This window comes from Pinus tabuliformis, chromosome 1_1, assembly GCF_031772625.1.
Source record: "Pinus tabuliformis cultivar Carrire ecotype Pingquan chromosome 1_1, CPIR1, whole genome shotgun sequence".
Taxonomy (NCBI): domain Eukaryota; kingdom Viridiplantae; phylum Streptophyta; class Pinopsida; order Pinales; family Pinaceae; genus Pinus; species Pinus tabuliformis.
The window spans coordinates 569,930,603-569,952,604 of NC_142297.1; the positions used below are offsets into that span (position 1 = coordinate 569,930,603).

The 22,002-nt window shown below is 34.6% G+C and overlaps 1 protein-coding gene across 1 annotated transcript; it reads right to left on the reverse strand.

The window, feature by feature from the left end:
- Positions 1 to 8,715: 8,715 nt before the first annotated feature.
- LOC149214455 (lysine histidine transporter-like 8) lies at positions 8,716 to 15,902 on the reverse strand. The gene is made up of 5 exons (XM_089392310.1): positions 14,893 to 15,902; positions 11,901 to 12,034; positions 11,165 to 11,592; positions 10,167 to 10,298; positions 8,716 to 10,061 (listed from the first exon to the last, which is right to left on the reverse strand). The coding sequence occupies exons 1-5, from the start codon at positions 15,441 to 15,443 to the stop codon at positions 9,576 to 9,578; spliced, it is 1,731 nt and encodes a 576-aa protein (XP_089248436.1). The 5' UTR covers positions 15,444 to 15,902; the 3' UTR covers positions 8,716 to 9,575.
- Positions 15,903 to 22,002: the final 6,100 nt, after the last annotated feature.

Below are 22,002 nucleotides of genomic sequence, written 5' to 3' on the forward strand. Positions count from 1 at the left end.
ACGTGGCAGTTAGCATACTATTTGGCCTCGCCTAAACATTGCAGTGTGTCGTTTGGGCAGAGAGGGAGAGCGACAGAGACATTTGGTTGCTCACACGGAAGCCGATAATGGCTACACTACTCACGAACAGCTTGTTGGCCTTCCTTAAACCAATCCCTGGGATGACAATGAAACAACGGAACGCATTTGACAAGTTACCCTAGCCGCACATGCAGCCCATGATTTATCTGCATGAGTGTTTCCACGTTGCGAGGAGTAATAATAAAATGTACTATCCTGATTGACTCCGTTGTATAAAAGTTACTCTTGTCAATTGGGCTGAGCGCATTTCAATTAATCCAATACCTTGTTAAAAGATAAAATCACTTAAGACTTGTAGCTATGTATGTGCATATTATTTTGACTTTCTATCATGCAATTTTTTTCAAAGTTTATATAACAAAGTGCTATCACTTCCTGAAAAAATGATGTTTTTATTTTATTCGTCACAGAGAATCTATATGATTTGATTTATGAATCATTTCTTTCATTATATAAACTTTTTTCGTTGGTAAAACTCCCTTTTAGATGAACCCAACAACAGATTTTTCTATTTTTAAATCTACAATATTATAGCATCTATTATATGCCATGTCGTTAAGATTGTTTGAGTTTTGAGTTTCGTTTTTCAAAATAGTATTCTGTAGAGTTCCGTTTTTCAAAATAGTATTGTGTAATCGTAGGAGTGTTTTTTTTTAATTCAAGTTTTATACGGGCATTAGTGTCAATCTTAAGATTCTATTTCTGAGTTTCGTTTCAAATAATATTGTGTAATCGTAGTTCCTTAGAAAGGGTTTCTCATTCTTAAGATTCTATTTATGGGTTACAATTTTTCCCTATGTCACAATGTCAAATAAATAAGGTATATATTTCTTCATTTTCTAAGAATTTGTCTCCTTTACTATATTTTGCAGTAGCTGAATTTATTAGCATTTTAATGATTAAGACTTGTTAGCTGGGTATTGGCATTTTAATGATTAAGACTTGTTAGCTGGGTATTGGCATGCTATCTAGTTACTCTGAAACCTAAGAAGTGGGATTGGTATTCATTTGCAATGCCTTTGCTAATCTTATGTTAAAGTAAATGTCTTGCATTTCTTTATAAAAGAAAATGACATTATATCTTATTCAATTTACCTTAATATTTATTATTTCCTTGACCACAGTTTTATTGTTTTAAACTTTGTATTATTATTTCCTTCCTTTTTATCGCAGTTTTGTTGTTTTAAACTTTGTAAAACTCACCGTGAAATGCAAGTCACGTGTTCTTCCAAACCAGGCAATAATATTGAGGCCGGTTCTTTTAAATGCTTGAACCAAGATGACTGTCTTGGAATTCCGGAAGCTTCTAATAGTAATAGAAATATAAGCATGGGATTTATGTTCTTTCGCATCACAAAGATTCGTATCTTTTAAGTTTTAAAACAAAGATTTAGATGCAGCCCTTTTATATTGGTATATTGCAGTATGCAGTTCTCAACCACCCGCTGGTATATTGCAGTATGCAGTTCTCAACCACCCGCTGAAGGCATGGACTACCCGCTCTCTGTTTCTCCCACTTAACCCGCTCCCACTTAACCCGCTCCCTGTTTCTCCCACTTAACGCAGGGACTAGTTGCTGTGCAACTCTTCTTGTTTAAAATTATGTTTCTCCCACTTAACCCGCTCCCTGTTTCTCCCACTTAACGCAGGGACTAGTTGCTGTGCAACTCTTCTTGTTTAAAATTAAAATCGATATTCATATAACGTAGACAACAATTATTTTATACTTCTTAATACATGATAAATATAAAATTGAAACTTAGATTAATATGAGATTTGGAAGTGTACGCTTTAAGATTTTGCCACCCAGCGGATTCAAACCAAACCAAACCTGTAAACCATAATAGTACAGCTATCGAAATCCACCCTAACCGGCTCCCTCAAAATCTTAATACGCAGAGAGAATCGAACCTTCTTAGATGATGAAACACACCTCTATTAAATTGTAAATACGACTCTTTTTAATTAGTTATCTAAAAGGAGAGAGTGCAAAACTAACTCCGTGGGGCACCTTGGTAAAAAAATGATTTGTATATTTAAGCTAAGCATAATGTCCTTGCTGATTATCCCTTGCATCAATTTTGTGGTTGCTTCGGGGAAAAATAATCTCCTTCAGGTGTAATTGCCTCAGAGTATGTTTTTAATGCATTTGTCTCACACCTAGGAGACAGCTTAACGATTATATTGATCAATGACACCGCTGTCAGTTTCCATAACGGTTTTATGGCGCATATAAAATGCTTCTCCATGTCTGATACATCGCCAGGTTGTAGTTTAAACTTTACACAAAAATTTCAAACCTCTTTGATATTGTGATGTTGCAGACAGTATACCCACACATTCTGAGGACTTTCTATAATCTACCAGAAACCTCATTAGGGTTTTGCAAATTTTGCCGTCAGTGTTGCCGTCTTCCATAAGATCCTTTGCTTGCTTGTTTGACTTTCGATTAGCTACAAACACTATCTCAGGCTTCGGCTGTAGAAAGTTCACATTGGCCAAAACTTCTATGTATTGTGAATGAACTTGAAATATTCCTCACATTCTGCAATATTGGTGAAGTCATCCATCATTCAAGGTTGCCACCGCTACTGCAAACTGTCCAGCATTTGGGCACCCAACTCCAAGTTCATTCCATACTCTCACACTGCAGCACAACACACCCAATACAGAGAGAGATAGATAGTCATACTCTGGTTTTTGGGCACCACTCAAATGATTTTATTTGGTTCAATTAGACTATCATAGGGAAGAACTGGGACCACCCAACAGTCCCAACAGACCTGACAACATCATTGAATCGAAGGGCTATCATCATTTCTCATCCGTTCAAATTCATACTGCAAAGGCATAATGGTTTCCAGTAAGATAATTACTATACTCTGTAAGATTGATGTACCGATAAAGAATATTATATACATAAATTGATTTTGCAAATTATTGTACCATAAAATACCAGAACTCTACGCTGCCAATTTAAGAGTACATGATGAGAACGAGTACTTTTGCTAAGATATGAACGAACTAAATAGTAAAACCAGAGAGCATAGCAATAAATGATTGAAGAAATAGCATCACAGCGGAAGCCAAGGCAGCAGGCAAATCCTGGAATGCCAACCGTGACTGGATGAACCAGGAAAGGCACCCGACATTATATATATCAGTTGCCTTGCATCAACTATCACTCATGCAAGGTTGAGAGTTATGGCTTCTCCTGGGAAAACCCATCCCAGCTTCAAAATAAAGAACCAGCTCAAGAAAACGTGTATGACTAAAGCCACTGCAGCCATCCAGGCCATGGCCATGACCTTTCTCTGCGATTGAAGGAACTTAGGCATTGGAAAATTTAGTGCATAGGCAAATAATTGAGGAAGCATCCAGATGGCAAACAACCCGAGTCGTCCGCCGAAGAACAATTAACGGATTTCCAAGTGCAGAGATCGACCCTCGCAAGCGCATCCAGATGGCAAACAACACGAGTCGTACGCCGAGTGTAGAGATCGACCCTCGCAAGCTCGACAAGTGTAACAGGAAGCGTAATTTTACAAATGTCATCATGATATAAAATATCAATAATTGGACAGATGTCATGTTATGATCTATTAAAAATAGTCAGCCAGATGTCAATTAAAAACCTAAAAAAAGCGCACACATACAAAAAGTTAAAAAAAATAACAAGTAAAGAAAAATATATATTAAAAAAAAATGACAAGAAAAAAATAAAAATAAAAATAAATATATATATATATATATATATATATAAACAAGGGTTACATTGTAGCTTTGTTTAGCTTAATTAAACTAAAACTAATAAAGAGAGATTAATGTATTGTTGAATGTTATAACAAAAAATTAAAAATATGATTACCTATTATGGTTTATATTAACATATATAGACTTTAATATATGTATTTTTTTCATGTGTTTTATTTTTTATTAAGATATATAATTTTTTATAATTAAATTTATTACAATATTTTTTTTTAATATGATAATAAGTCATTTTAAATTGAAAATATAGAGAAAAACTACAACTCATGAAAAAAAATAAAATAAATAAATAAAATTAGTAACTAATAGAAATCAAAGTTACGAAACTACCCATAGTAAGACCTCAACCAATCACCTTAGAAATAAATAAATTTAAATAATAATAAAAATAACAAAAATTGAATTTTGAATGTTAAATTATGTATAAGCAGCATAATTTTTTGGTCAAGGAAAACATATATCATTACTACCAACTATAAAAAAAAGACAAAAATGAAATTAAACATAAAAAATGTAAAAACCAAAATTAATTTATAAAAGACACAATTAAAAAAAAATATATATATTAAGAAAATATAAATAAAATAAAAAAACTAGAAAATATTTCAAAACAACGTAATATAAGGTAAACATTTAAAAAATTAACAAAATAATAATAATAATAATAATACCAAATTGAATAATTAACCAAAAAAAAAACATTAAAATAAATAAACAATATATTAACATAAATTTAAAACATTAAAAAATAATTAAAAAAACATTAGAAAACAAAACAAATTAAAAAAAATAATTAAAAAAATTTAAAAATCTTGGCCCCACATAACCTTATAAGTCCAATTCCGCGAATCGGATTTGGCCCCATTCAGGCCCGTGACCCACGGGCCTTGGACGGGTCGCGTTGCGCGAGCCTTGGGGGGCAGGCAATTGCACGAAGCCCCCACCCATCCAAGGCCGCTACCTACGGGCCCTGGGTGACTGCACGAAGCCCACGCCCGCGACCCATGGGCCTTGAGCGTGCCAAATATGTTTCTAGGAATTGGGCTTGGCCCCACATAAGTCCCGTGGCGCAGTGATTTTTTTCATTATTTTTTAATATTTTATTTTTTATGTATTTAAAAAAATTATTTTCATGTTTTTATTATTTTCTATTTATTTTTTTTAATTTAATTGTATTATTATTTTTTATTTATTTTATGTTTTTAATTTTAATTTTTAAAGATTTTGTTTTTTTTTTAATGGTATGTCTTTCTTTTTTTTAATTTTTACTTAAAATTTATCTAAATCATTTTTGTTTGGAAAAAAACTTCAATTTAAAAAAAAAAAAATTGCTATTTTTCCAACTTTTTTTATTCAATTTTTCACAAAAATCTTTTATTTAACATGTTATTTTTAGCCAAAAAATGTATTTTTTTTAATAATATCTATATGCAAAATTTGTATTTTTTGTCCAGTGTTTATAATTATTATTTTTTAATGACAATTATTTTATATCTATTAAAATATTAATTAATGATATATAAACATATAAAAAATCCTAATTTCAAAATATTAATATTATTATTGTTTTTTAAACTTTGCAAAAAAATTATAAAATTAAATTATAAAAATACATTGCAAAATAAAAACAAAAAACACATGTTTGGAAAACCCTTAAAGACAAACATCTTAGGACAAAAGACAAGATGATAAATAAAACAACTTGAAAAATGATTAAATAATCAACATTTAAATAAAAAAAACTATGAAAATTTAAAAGTGTCAAAAATATGCTTTAAAAAAATGTTGATACTTTTCAAATCCACATGAAAATCACCAACATTTAAAAAAACTTATCCAGACTTGATACATTAAAAAATTTAAAGTGTAAAAAATAAGTCTTCTAAAAAAAGGGTTGATGCGGTATCAACCCCTTTTCAAAATCAACATGAAAATCACTAACATTTAAAAAAAATGTTCATACTTGATACATAAGAAAATTTAAAGTGTCAAAAATAGGTTAAAGAAAATTTAAAGTGTCAAAAATAACTTTAAAAAAAAAGTGTATTCTGAATCAGCGCTTTTCAAAATCAGATGATTTTTTCGCTACCTCAAAAAATGGGTACCTAGTACACTTCTCATTTAATAGTTTACTTTGTTCTTTACTTTATATCCTTGTACTTGTCAATTTCATACTTGGTGTTTTTTGAATGCCATATTATAATAAATCATCAACTTGAAGTACAAGCTTTCTTCTCTTGCAAGTTCTATCTCAAGTCTTATTGCTCATATTTCTAATTGCATATAATCTCTTGATCTCTTGTATTAACACTTGTCTTGTAGCATTGCCTATTTGTAACTTGAAAATTCATTTTATTTTGCAAATATTGTAATTTAATTTGAACATCGTTATAAGGCACTCATCTCTCATCATTTTATCTCATTGGATTTTATCTAATGAAATCTCTCATATTAATATTGCTCATTACTCTTCATAATTGCTAATTAATCCTTAATTCAAGTTATATTTAGAGGTAGTCGTCTTGCCCTTTATCTCCTGGAACTTGTTGTCTTCAACAAGTTTTCTTTTAACAATCATCTTTAGGGACTATCCCTCATAGTTTCCCTAGAAGAGAGCTTAAACGAAGAGAGTTGGGAACAAGTGACAACCCATTCTCTAAGCGTTGCACCTTAAAGACTATACCTTGTGGGGTTGAAAACTTTTCCCGCATTTAGGTCTACATCTTAGGCGAAAACAGGATGGACAACTAGCTTGATGGTGGAGAATCAATTGGAAGCTAAATTGCCCCTCTAAAAATAATTTCTTATGTGGCCAGTGTCAAATTTCAGGACTCCCACATGGGATATTCTACAAAAAAATAATTTTACTAGTCTAGGGTGTAGTCTATACCAACAAGCAAAGGAAATAATTGAACACTTACTTATGGCTTGTCCTTTCTCCAAAGATGTCTAGAAAGAAGTTTGTTGCACAACAAAGTTAAAGAATGCATGTGAAAGAGGATGTATTAAAGAAGCCTTTAGAACTTGGTTTTATAAACAATACTACAAAAAAGATCAAAGTTCTTCCACTTTAAAAAGCTTGCAAAAGATGGCTTGCCATAAACTTGAAGCTATTTAAAGGATGGAGGCACTTCCTTCAAATGTACAATCCAATTTCTAAATATACTAAATGCATATGCATATGTAGAGAGAGCTAAAAATATATGGGTCAAAAGAATAAGTCATTAATAAGGGCAATCCTTGAGCATACTTTGATGTTTCTTTTAAAGGGCATCCCCCAAAATGAAGTTGAGAGGAATTCAATATTCCTCCTCAAATCACAATATAACCTTCAACGCTAGGATAAGGCATGAAACTAACAATCACTGTGAACTAATCCTTCTGAAATTAGCCCTACAATTGGCTCAAGAACATGGTACTAGAGAGTTACAATTTTTTGGGGATTCTCTACTTTTTATTCAATGGAAGCATCGCTTAAAAATTTCACTTTATAGCCACTTTTTATTCTCTCCAACAATAAATAACAACCTTCTCACACGTCTTTATCTCAGATATACAAGGACATGAACATGGTAGCTAATAGCCCCTTTCCAAAGAGGCATTGGGGTAGGGTGCTTGGACCGTCTCCATCTTTCAAAATATGTATACAAATGATTTCTTTCATACAATGTGGATATGAATTATGAATTTTCTAAAGGGACTACATTTTTTACTTTGATCTTTGCAATAATGTAATTTTGTCTTTTAAAACCATGAAAAATGATATTTGGTTACTAATACAACTAATAATTTTGTGATAGTGGACAATATTTAGATCTAATTCTAATAATTTTGTGATAGTGGACAATATTTAGATCTAATTTTGTGATAGTGGACAATATTTAGATCTTGCTATAGTTTGTGATAGTGGACAATATTTAGATCTTACTATTAAATGATGTAGTTTGTGATAGTGGACAATATTTAGATCTTACTATTAAATGATGTAGTTTGTGATAGTGGACAATATTTAGATCTTACTATTAAATGATGTAGTTTAGCTTCTTTTAAGTCGAGGAACAACTCTTCTTTTTTGATTTAGCTCTAGCTCTATGATATGTAAGCCATGTATACATAATTGTTATGATATGTAAGCCATGTATACATAGTTGTTATGTTCAATCAAACTACAATGCACTTTATGAATGCTTTAAAGCATATGGAAATGCGATTTTGTTTATTATAGATAAGATTAGCACTGTTTTCTTTGTTAAAAAAAAACAGAGTTAAAGATAAATAACAAGTTAATATGGTAAATTATAAGAATAAAATACTTTTAATTATCATTCATTGAAGAAGAAAAATGTATGTGCATAAAATCTTTGTTTGTATAATTTATCAAGATGTACACAAAATCAACTTAGAACTAGTATGTGAGAAGCATTGGTGACCGTATTTCGAGAAGTGAATGCTTAAAAACTTGCTGGATGAGAGTTGAGTTGCATTTTGGACTTCAAATAGTCCTTTCAAAACCTTCTTGTTTTAAATTCACAAGATTATGTACAATTTTTGGCCCTTTTATGTAATCCCTTGATTTGGATGATGGGCCATGTTCCAAATTGCAATTGCATATTTGGTTGATCACATGTGTTTTCTTCTTTCTTAGTTTCCCATAAAGGTTGACTTATCTTTTATTATTAAATGTGCATAATTTTAAATGCTATGCTTAGTAACTGTTATTGGTAGGACTAACTTATGTTTTGTGGCTTCAAACCACTATTTCTACTGGTTTTTTAATTGATGATTTTTTTACTTCATAGTGAAAACTGGGCCACACAAGATAGTTTAGAAGACAATATAGATGAGGACTACTTGTCCTCCATGTGGAAAATGATGATCCTTATAAATTGATGCAAAATTAATAACACCAACACTTCACAATATTTAGGCATAAGGATATCCTCAACACAATAATCTCCTCTTGTTCTCTTGTGTTTCTCCTCTATAATTAAGGAACTAGCTGCTCCATGCTCAATATGAATATTCAGATCAACAATAACTCATTCCTTACTCACCAAACCAAAATTACATTAGAACTAGAACCTTGAGCAATATCCATATAGTTTAGAAACAACAACACAAAACAAGCAGACTTGTGGCCTGATTTAGAGGTTAAGGCATTAGCCATTTTAGGTTGTGCAGGGCTTCCATCCCAAATTCACCATGTTATGTACACAGGAAACAAACGAGACTAGACACACAAAAGAGACTAGGGTCTTCAACGATTGCTATCAGGTGCCCTCAAAGCTATGGGCTATTGAGCAATGTGCATAGTTAGAGCAAGGAAACATACAATGGTGGGAATGGATACACCTCCTTCCTCCTTGCACCATAACCACAAGTAAAGTAACTACAAATCTAAAGGGATACACTCAAACAGACCAATTAAGTGGTGTTAGTAATGGGGAGGGGATGATGTTGACACAACAACTTGGAAGCTTGCATCCCAAACCCTGCGTTTGAATTGGGAAAGCCCACTAAACATTTTGCCTAGGATGCACACCATGCTTCCACATAGAACAGGCATTGGCATACATATTAACTGTGCCTACTGCATAATGCCTGCAGTCTTATATGGACTCTTATCACCTAGAATGACAAGTCAAAAGAAAAACAAAGAAACCTATGATATTACGGCTGAATCTTGGAAATCCAATGGATTGAAGATGGAACCTCCTCGATGGTTAGCTTGGCTTGAAGAACTTAAGCTTTAAGCCATTGTCAACAATACTCCAAATTCCCCCAACTGAAAATGCTATGCTCAATATAGCGCCAAATATCCCGAGTCCCCAATTTAAATACCAGCTAGCACTGTATTTTTCAGGCTTCTTGAGGAATAACCACATGAAACAAGGGTACACAAAGGTCACTGGCAGTGTAATCCCTCCTAACAAACCAGCTAAGCTTGTAAGGAAGGGAAGTGCAATTCCAACAAAGAAGGCAAAGAACACATATACAATACGAAACCCAGAACGAAGCCACTGAGGACAGGGTTTGTTGGTCGAGTTGATGTATCCTGCTTCAGCAAGGTCAAACATGGGCATGGAGTAAATTTGAAAGCTGCTTAGGCAATTGATGACAACGAGAAGAAACGTTAGGCCCAGAAGTCCCCGTGCTATATCTTGATTGTGGAATCCATATAAAGCATTCAAAATTCCTCCTTGAGGTATCTGCAATTACACCGAGACCAAATTCAAGAACTTGCAAAATCATTCAAAATTTTGTAGCTTATTCTTGATCAGTGCATACTTTCCAATTGGAAAAACAACACTCACCATGTTGCCATAGGCCCAGTATCCTCCTATTGCAAGAGGGAACAAACAGAGAGCAATCAATACATAAGCAGCCTTAGCTCCTCTCCACATTGGTACATGCGCTGGATGTTTGAGGCTTGATGGCATTGTGGCCTGCAATGTCATGGGCATGAATCTGATCAGACTAAGAAACATATTATCTAAATAGCATTTGCTGTGAATAAATACTCACAATCAAATTTGACCAAAAATCCAAACAGGTACTGATACTCAGCCGGAATGGGCCTACTACATCTTGAACTAGGTTGTTGCAGATCAGAAAAAAAGAGTATGCCTGGGTTTTGACTCATGAAGTGGAGCTCATTAATTAGAGCCAAAAAAATGTGATTACCAACTATTCCAGCTTCCTATCATCTGCACACTGGCACAGAGGTTCTATTGAAGGACCTCTTAACCTTGAAATGCTGCCTAGGTGTATGTAACACAACTAAAGAAAAAGCTGAGTTAAATTGGGTGCACATTGAATGAAAGAGAGGGCAGATTCACTCAACACTATGCAACTATAGTGCACATACATAGCGTTTGGCCTTTGCCTACAGACATGTGCAAGAGTTAAAACTTTAGAGAGGATGCAAGGGTTTCAGAGATCCTCGCCGACTGGGTGAATGGTTATTGTTCAAGTGATGAAAATACAATTCTAAAGTGTTCCCATATGTGTAGAAAGGTGTGATGCAAATGGTCTGAGTCGAATCTTCCTGGTTAAGACATTACATTAAGACAAAGTAATTAGTATGATAACAACCATATCTAACTAAAAAGGCGTATGCATATGAGGAACTAGGTCCACTAACACCATGATGTAGGTTACTTCGTTCAAATGTAGGAAACCTATGTATTATGTAGGGTATAGTAGTTCACACAGACAGTGAGTTAAACATAAGCCTTCGTAGATTTATTTGACATGTAATCTTGATCATCAAAGCATAAACACAAACAAAGAGGATGGGCAGAGTTTGCACCTGAATCTCAAGGACGAGATTGTGGCCTCTGAAGGCAAAAGTTATAGCACCCAATGCATTCAAGATTGCAAAGTTTGTTGCAACATCAGATTTCAACTTGAGAGGGTCATAAGAGACGCCCATTGGCCTGGGCTTGCTTACTGACAAACCCCAAATGAGTGTAGTGTAGGTCACAGCAGTTATTGCTCCAATCAAGGAAAGCCATGCAATGGAGTTGAGATTTGGCAGTTGAGAGAGAACAAGTGCAAGGCATGTAAATACCAAATACCACTCAATTGTTGTTAGTGGATTGGATTGACAAATTGTGCCACAAACTATTTGGAAAAATAGCTTCATTGAGCCCCCACCAACGATGATTAAAGCTGTTGCAGTGCCTGCTGATAGATAAAGGGTCGGAAAAATGGAAAGCCAGGCACCCAGCTTCTCACCTGCACCATTAAAGTAATTTAACTCAAGTCATTCTTCAGTCTTTTGGTGACTCTATAACATCCTAAATAGAAACAGAACAACTTCCACACTGGGCTTTATTTTTTTGCAAAAATGAAAATTTATTTTGTAGATAACAGCCCAAATCTATGAATAAGAGAATTCTACTATCATTTCCTTGTATGTCTAGTAAAGAGATCATGAGAAACAGTTCGATTTGATAGGCAAGAAAGGCCAAATAAGTTCTCAAAATTGGAAAAAATATTGCTTAAGCAAATAATTTCAATAAGAAAGGGATTTTATGTCTTACCAAAAGCAGCTTTAGCAAGCTCCACATATCGGTTGTATCGTTTCCCCGGCACAGATTCATGTAATCTAATCAGAAGCCATAAAGTATACAGTTGCCATATATATGCTGCCAAGAGAGAGATGATTCCCCATGTCCTGTATTATTCAACATAATGAAATCAACTTGACTTGCAAGAACTCAAAGTTGTGTTCTGACTCCTGAGCAAACTTTTCAAAGCAATAAAAGAAAGGCAAGGTGTCTCCAAAAGAGAAGACTTTCAGCAACTCGACCAAGAGAAGGTGACATACTATGTTACTCAAAAGGCATAACCTTAAGGGCTTGCCAAAATAAAATAAAAGAGCGCAGTCTAGCTTAATCACACATATTACTTTGTCCAAAATTCAAAGTGCCTGTCAAGAGAGCTAAAGCGGGCCTTTTTGGGATAGAGAGAGTAGTCTATAAAAGTCAAGGGGGCATAATAATAATAATAATAATAATTTAAGGTTACAGACTAGCCAGAGGCCAAATTGAGGTATGAGACTCCCTTGTTGAGATGAAACAGGGGAAGGCTCTCTCTGTTTGATCACATTTACAGCTTTGTGATATATAAATGACCTGCCTACTTGTCCTCTTGGTTAAAATGAGAAAAAGACTAGTAATAACTAGCCTTACAACATCATACAAATTTATCTTCAAAAGGCCAAGCCACTTCAGGTAGTCCTTCAGAAAAAATAATATCTTCCCATGCTTTATCACACAACCTACAATATGGAAATTCAATAGGCTTGTCCATGCCAACTAGTTGTTGTGATTGTTCACACTAATGTCTCAAGGACCAAAACTCCGTATAGTTCTTACACAGGAAATTAAAACATTCTTTTAGCTTTTATCACATATTATTCAGTAAAACAAGGAATCGTTAGCCCTTCAGCTAATGTTTGAGAAGAAAGTGAGAGATGGTCGTCTTGGTTCATACAAAAGACCTGGCCCCAACTAGTAGTTAAAAAGGCACAAAATACTTTGCATTGATAAAACGTATTGCATTACGTAAGCATTACCAATGGCTCTAACAACTCCAACTAGTTCTTTATAAGCAAATAAAAGACAAATAGCATTCTTTGGTTGCAAATATTACTCTTAAAATTGAAGAGAGCTAGACATTCCAACTTGTTGTGTATGAAAAATATCGAAAGTAGAGACCTGCCTTGCTCAGCCCTATACCTCACTATGCTCAAAATTAGCAGGGTCCAGCTATCTGAGCTAGTTCTCCGAATCTACCATGTTCACTTAGATATAGCTGATCTTAATATTCCAAGGTCCCAACCAATTCCAAAGAGCCCATGAAAGCAACAAAATAGATACACAAACATCATTCTCTGTGACATTTAAAGGCATGGCTATAGCCTATAACAACTGTTGTCAAGAAGAAAAAGAATGGTGATCATACTGCTGAGTCTGAGACTCTGACATCGCCTAAGAGAATTAAAAGGGTTTTTCCATTCCAACTAGTTGACAAAAAGAGGTAAAAGGGACTTATCCCTTGATTAGTCACATACATCCTTTTTCGTAGAATTCAAAGTACTAGGATAATCCAACTTGTGAAGAGAGCCAAACAAGAGCAGCCTTGTTCAATCTACAGTTCTCTTCGAATTCAAAGGGCTTGGCCAGCCCAACTAGTTGCCCAAAAAAGCAAGCAAATCATGATTCTACAAATTACAAAAGGTCTAGCCATTCTTTCAGGAAGAAGACAAAAAAGCACTAATGTTGCTTGATGACCCATATTATTTTTGAAACTCAAAGGGCTCAAACATTCCAATTGATCACGACTCGTAAGTATAAACAAAAGTAGAGAGCTGCCTTGCGGAGTCACATACTGCTTCATGTAAAATTTGAACAGCCCAGCCAATACATCTCAAAAAGAAATTAAAAGAAGACTAGCTTGCTTAACTACTGATATTGCTATTAAACTTCAAAAACCTGACAATTCCAATTTGCTTATGGAAGAAGGCCCGTCTTGATCAGTCATAGAGATCACTAACAGAAAAATTAAAAGGGTGTAGCCATTCCTAGTCAAGAGGGAAACAAAAGAAGACAACCCTGATCTAATCTCCGATATCGCTCATAGATTCAGAGGGCAGAACCATTCCCACTAGATTTACAAATATGAAAAGGAAAGAAAGAATGAATAGAAGAATCTGGCTCTGATTGGTCGCTGGCATCACTCCTGGAAAATTTAAAAGACCGCAACTAGCTGTCCAAAAAGACAAAGAATGAAGAACCACACTTATGGTAAAACTCAGAGGACCTTCGAATCCAAACTAATTGTGTATGTGTGCAACTATAAATAAGTAAATAAAGAATGAATAGAAGAATTCCAGCTCTGAGGACCTTACTGTCCAAACTAGTTGTGTATGTGTGTGTACATATAAATAAATAAAGAATGAATAAAAGAATCCTAGCTCTGATTGTTCACTGGCATAACTCTTGGTAAATTTAAAGGAAGCACAACTAGCATTCCAAAAAGTAAAAGAATGAAAAGCCACACTAACACTAAAATTCAGAGGACCTTGCTATCCAAACTTGTGGTGTATGTGTGTCTACATTTAGATATAGACCCAGACACATACACATGAATTAGAAAGGTCTGCTTCGATTAGTCACGGGCATCACTCTGTAACTCTTAAGTGGCATGGGCCTTCCAACTAGCTGCAAAAAGAAAATAGAAAAGCCAGAGGTTTGCTTCACTTTGCTGCAGACATCAATATATCTGAAGTTTGAAAGGTCTAGCCATTCAACTCAAGGGGGAAACAAAACATGGCCGCCCTTACTTAAATCACCCATCCGTTCCTAAAATTCAGATGTTTGGCCATTCTAACATGTTGAAGAACAAAGGAAAAGAGCCAACCTCTGATCAGTCGCAAACATCAACCTGCAAATTTGAGAGTCATGGGCAATCTAGCTAGTTGACACACACAGAGTATTAGAACTTATAACTGAAGTAAAAGAGACATACCATCCCAAAAAAGTGAAAGACACGGGCAGAACCAAGGCCTGGAACCCAATGCCAGCATTGAGATTATGGAAAGCCGAATAGTAAGCATTTCCATTTCTAGATTCTGTGATGGGTAACCAAGCATCCTGAGGATTTAACCTTGTGATATGACCCATATCTTCCAGATAAGCCTTCATATTTGTCAGCACCCTCCTCATCGGAGTCCCAATTGGACTGAGTGAGGGGGTCCATGGAGTCCTAGGAGTTCTAGGAGTCCTGGGAGTCTTTGGTGTTTTGAGTAGAGGAGACCTTGACATAGAAGGAGATGCCAATGCTGAAGCAGGCCGAGTTCCGGCAGGTGTTATTGCGTAGGACTGTGCCGTGGACACATGATTGCTATGGTGAGGGGAACGTGTGCCATTGGGAGTGGCACTGCCCTTTGGTGTCTGTGGGATTGAAACCACTTCTCTTATTACTTGATCCCCTGCTCCACTACTTTCCTCCATTGCTGGCTGCTCCGCTAAAACCTGGTGTCTGAAACTGGCCTCTTGAACATCTCTTGATGGTTCCATGGCAATATGATCAGCAAATAGCCTCTTGAATGTCTATAAAATTACTGTGCATACTCCAAGCACAGCACTTCCAGAGTGGGTTGGTGTGTTAGGACTCCATCTAGGCCACTGTAGTACAGTACTGGAAAACAATGCAGGGTGGTTGCATTGATTCTTGGACTTAATCCAATGCAAGCGGGGAATATGGACCTTGGGAAAATGAACTATCTGTCTAATTTTCATCTTTAAATATACTTATTGTGTATACTTACATAACTTTCAAGTCGGTTGGTGTGTAGGGACTCCATCCAGGCCACTATCGCTGGGTCTGACTGGAAAATTCAAAACAACTATCAAGATTACTTATTATTGGATTCCCTTAAACTAATCCATGTGGGTAGTTTGAAATATTGAAAAACGAGTAGTATTGGTGCATCTATTTCTTCATTTGCGGTTTATGCTAACTGTGTATCCTTCCATTCCAGTAAAACCTGCAGGTGGGTTGGTGTGTGGGGACTTTATCCAGGCAAAACAACTGGCAAAAGTATGTATATTGTTGAAATGGACATTCTATTTTAAAACAAAAAGGGAAGTACATGTATTTCTCCATTGTTAGGTATACTTGTTATAATACTCCAGGTCCAAATTCAGGACTTTTACAGCACTGCGTGAACTACTGGCTGAAATATCTCCAGAATTCAATAAAATAAAGCAGGTGGACCATGTAGAAAACAGGGAATATATTTTTTTTTGTCGTAGATGCCCTCAAAGTCAAAATAATACAGAATTACGGTATTATCGGCTCTGATATTCAACGCGATGAATTGCCATGGATACAACAGTGAAAGACACCGGAGGGCTGTAAATTTAAGGACTTACCTAAACTGTCAGCTCAGACATAGTGAGGACATCCACCAACAACCCACAAGGGATTCCTCAATCAGACCTTGTAACTTTATATGGTTGTTGAATGCCAGGTCGGCTAGTGTCATGTTGCTGAAAATTTTGCTGAAAGTCTTCATAGTTCAGGCACCTCATCCGCATGCTCTGACTTAAAAGGGTACAGATTAATTGCATGGTTAAAAGTAAGTTGGCACATTTATGTTAATAGTATGATGGTAACATCAATCATAAGGATACTTAATCTCCTAAGAAAAGATAGATATATATATATATATATATATGAAATTTAATTAATAATTTAAAATAACGGTAAATGTTAATCACAGAGATTATATAATTCGAAGTAGTATAATAGTTTTTTAATGTATCAAATTTAGTTATATGTTTAAAAATTAATAATTAAATAGACATTAAAATTAATATTACGTGTATTTTTTTATTATTGTTTTGAAAATAAAGATATTTGAATATTACTAATATAAGAACTAATTCACATAAATTTTAAAGTGAAACGGAGCATATATTGGGATAAAAGAATCTGTCACTAAATGAACAACATTTTCTCTTGGATTGCTCGACTCTCACTCATATCCGTTCTCATTTCCAAAACATTTGCCACACTATCAACATTTTTGACTTGTTAAGTGAGCAAAACTATCATGATCTAGGATTTTTTTTTCCCTTTTTTTAATCATAGAAATAAAATATTAAAATAACAATCTTTTTTTGTTTTCAACTGCGGTTCACAAGCATTGAGTGGTCGCTACATCCATGGGTAATAATCCAAGTAGATTCATTTCAAGGGATCTACCCGTCAGCTTATGTGGTCGGACCTAACCTTAATTGCGTCAAGGAGATTTGACCTCGTGACCTCCTAATTGGCAAGGTATTTAGTAACAGGGACTCCACCATTAAAATAACGAATTATTTAAGTAAAAACAAAATATTTTGCATTTTAAATTTGAAATTAAAATTTGATATAGAAATTTTTAATTTCTAAATTATATTTTAGAAAATATAAATAATACAACATAAATTTTAAGGCATTTAAATGATATAAAATTAACAACTTAAATTTATTATTTAAATAAATTTTAATATAAATTAATCACATAATATATCTTAAAACAATAAATATAAAACTTTTAAACTACCATTTGATTTTTACAAAAATATGTTCCATCATATTATTACTTCGAATAAAAAAAATTACAGGTCATTTTGAGAAATGTGTGTTAGTATCGGCAATGTGATATAGATAACATTTTTAATTGAGATGTCTTATATATATATAGATAATTTAAAATAGTTATTTGATTAATATTTTGTTAATTGGAGTTATTTTAAGTGAGTCAGAGGAAGGAATGAAATCTTTTCTATTTAGATTCAATTTTTGCAAGTGATATGATAAATGTTTTTTCTTGTAAGCTTGGCAACACTTTTTTATTACTTTTCAAAAATAAGTAGGCATTACAAGGTCAACTCCCAAGGCTAGATGGTCTCAACCTGCCCAAAGGGAAACCAAGTCTTTTGACCATCTAGTTGCATTATAGGTCATCCAAAATCTGAATTGTTTAAGGTTGTTCAATAAAGCAAGATAAACTTGACAGTCATTATAACCACTATTAATCGAAGACCTATACCATATGTCCCAGAATATTTTCCTAATCATCTAAACAAAACGAGACTGAAACAACAATAAAGCCATACGCTTCTAGAGACCATACTAATCATCAAAAGATTCAACTGGGGTCAGTTCTTTGGCACTGGAACTCAGCGCTCAGTTTGAGGCAAGCAGGGAATGTGCTTCTCTATGTGTGCAAGGGCGGGCATTTTAATGTTGGATCTGGTGTTGGATTAACTGAAATTCTTAATGAATTTCTTGGAGTTAGCTGTCAAGCCTAATATGCCCATACTACTCATCATCAAGGTTTTCGCAAGTAGGGTCTTCATCGACCAAAATATAAATAAGGACTGTTGGTATTGGGATCATCATCCACAGGTATGTCCCGGGTTTGGAATTGTGTCCTCCAACTCCTCCAAGATATCCTGGCCACTGATGTTAGCCTCGTTAACAATCTCAGTCTCCCATGCATTGACTGTTTGGCAGGCCTGCAGGAGGGTATTATTTCTATATGCTCTAGCAGCTGCAATAATAGAATGAGTTTTGGTCCCAAAAATTTAACCTCTGGAAGATTGGCCTTGCCCACTCTTGCGACCACGTCCACTCCCCCTACCTGTACTAGGAGTGCAACCACGGTGCGTGGTTGGGCAAGCCATGAGTCTTATTGATTGTTGCTATGAGGAGACCTAGATTAAAACCAAGGAGGAGGGAGTCTTACTTTCAAGTCTCGCAATGTGTCTCCTAGAGAAGTGATCTGGAGGGTGACCTATATAGTCTGGCCTGACAATACGTCTGGTTAGGTGGCCTGCAAGGTCTACACGAGCATAAACATAACATAAAAAACTATTAATTTTCCTTCTATAGAATAGTTCCATATTAGCTTCATGGATTTGACATAAGGACCAATCCCTGTTCTCTTGTGAGTTCCTTTCTGTTTGGTATATGGATTCATCATAAAAGAAAGGGATTTCGCTCATGAACCAGTCCCAAATTGACTCTCTCAGAAAATGCATGGAAACAAATAAAAAAAGAAAAGTGTTATTATGTAATCTATAAAAAACCAGAAAGTATCCATATCCCAAGGGTTCCAAATTCCTTGGGAGTGGATATTACTAAAATCAATCAAGGGTTTCTAATCGCAAGGCCTCCAAACCCCCAATATGCAGGTAGAAGGGTGAACCGTACCCCCCCAAGCTATCGAAGGACTACATTATGCATTAACCCATAATACCATATTGGGACTGACTACCCCTAACCATATGTTATACATAAATATCACTGAAAGAATTGGACTCATAAAGAAACCCATGTGAACATATAAGGTAGAGTTGGGATGGAAGGTAGTTGTCATGGCCTTAGTCGCCGAAGCCTGAGCATAGATTCTACCTCTGATATTTCCCCTGCCAAAGCTTAGTATACCACCGAGAACCTATGGAGGGAACGAGTTTGCCAACTACAAGAAGTTTGCTCAATCTTAATTACAAATTCCCCAAAAACCTTCTCCATCTAGATCTAAATCGTCTGGACAACTTACACATGTTGAGGCTTGTGTGAGGATGGCCACACCACCACCCTCATTGTACCTTCACTAATTTCATGGTGGTGATGCAAAATTGACCGCAATCCTTCTCCCAACTCTCACCCCGATTGGGGAAGTGACATGATTATCCCACATATTGAATATACAATGTTGTGCAAGCCCATGGGGCTTTGGATTGACAGTGAATGGGTGCACCGTTAAGACACTCCTTGTGATAGGTCACTGGTTAAAATTCCCCGTGGGTGCTTACCTACCAAAAAATAAAGAATATACAATGTTGTGCCAGTGAAAAAATAAAAAAAATTTGATTAATATTTTATAAATATTTTAACTGATATATTGGTAAAATTATTATTAATAAATTAATATATTTATAAATTATATTAAAGTATAATTAAAAGTCAAAATAAAGTAAAATATCCTTTGTTTGTATTTCTTATAATGATCTCCAACTTTGCTTTTTTTTTAAGGGTGGTTCACAGACACTAGGTGGCTGCTACATCCACGGGAAAATCCAGGTAGATCAACTTGAAGGGACCAGTGGCTGCTACATCCACGGGAAAATCCAGGTAGATCAACTTGAAGGGACCAGTGGCTGCTACATCCACAGGAAAATCCAGGTAGATCAACTTGAAGGGATCTACCCATCGGCCAAACAAGCAAGGCCTAACCCCAAGGGCGTCGAGGAGATTTGACCTCGTGACCTCCCAACTGGTGAGGTACTTAGCAACAGGAACTCGACCAACTAAGCTAACCCTTGGGGCTAATCTCCAACTTTGTTGTCTAAACAATCATGCATATTCTGTATATAGGATATAAATATATTTCTCACGGAAGCTTTGGTTAATTAGTGGATGGAGTGGTTGTGAGCACGACTTGTTCTCTCATCTATCTAGGTTAAGGGAAATGTTTGGCCGATTGTGATGATGCTATAAGAGTTGGCGCCCCTTAAGATAGAGTCCACTCTGGCAGGTTCATGTGTCCCTTGGGATAAAGTCCACTCTAGTGGGTTCATGTATTCCTTGGGATAGAGTTAGAGTCCACTTCGGTGGGGTCGTGTATTCCCTGGGATAGAGTTAGAGTCCACTTTGGTGGGGTCATGTGCCCTTTGGGATAGAGTCTACTCCGGTGGGGTTATGTGCCTCGTGGAATAGAGTCCACTTCAGTGGGGTCATGTGTCCCTTGGGAGATAGTCAACTCCGGTGGGGTTATGTGCCCTGTGGGATAGAGTCCACTCCGATGGAGTCAGGATGTCTCAGCTCTTGTTAAGTCATAAGTTTATTGGTATATCTAACTTGTGAGTTGTTGGATATACTCTTGGTTTTATAGTGGTAGACTCAAGGTTTTATTGTGGGCCTTATCCATATAACTTCAAAGAGTTACCAAATCACTATGATTTAGAAAAATAAAGATATTTCTCATAAAATTAAAATTAAAAAATAATTTCTACCCATTACCAAATAATTTTAGCCATTAAAATTAATAATATTAATATTATTTATTTTAATTCAAATCTCTTAATTAATTTTAATACAAAATTATAATTTTTATATAAAAATTAAAAATTATAATCATAATCCTATGAACTAAATCAGACTTCACAAACCATATTAGTAAGATGGGTGTCTAATTACATTTTGATAATCCATTGAATATATATATATATATGTTTTGTCAGTGGTCCTTGCCACGATGTCAGTGGACTTAACTTGAGCACGGAATAAAATGAAAGCATTTTGATTTCCACGTTGTCAGTAGGCTAACTTAATTAATTACCTATCAAAGTTAAAGGTAGGTGAATGGTTACACGGTAGGTAAATCAATGCAGTTTTTTTCCTCTATATAGTAATGAGAATTAGAAAAGAAATTTGGAAGTAATTATGTTGAGGTTAAAATGATCAATTGACATTGACAGTTACTAAATTAGGTATTCGTTTGGTGATATATATTTTTTTTGGGAGGTTTCAATGTATTAATGAGTGGGATAGGTATAACTAAATGAAACCGTTTATAATTAATTGAGAAAATGGTTCGTTAAAGGTACAAATCATCCAATGCGATTCTATTGTTCGAGGGATTATTATTTTATATATAATAAATAATATATATATTATATATGTAATAACTAATATATATAGATATATATGTGGAAATATATCTATATAGATGGGATTATTATGGTCTATATAATAATTATTTTATGATAAAATATTAAATATACAATTTAATTTATTAAATGAAATGTTTTTTCATATGAATTTAGTTATATAATTTCAATTATTTGTTGTTATTTAAAATATATTTTTGAATATATAAATGGATTTAACATCACTTGAATTTTATATATTAAACAATTTAAATTCAAGTTTTTAAAAATATCTGCCAGATTTTGGTTAAAATTAATAAGAAAAAAAATTCCGAAAATATCATTTTATCTATTAATTACACTATGTGATTTTATATATGGTTAAAATATTAAATGTTATATAGGATTCTATATATTTTGTCAAATT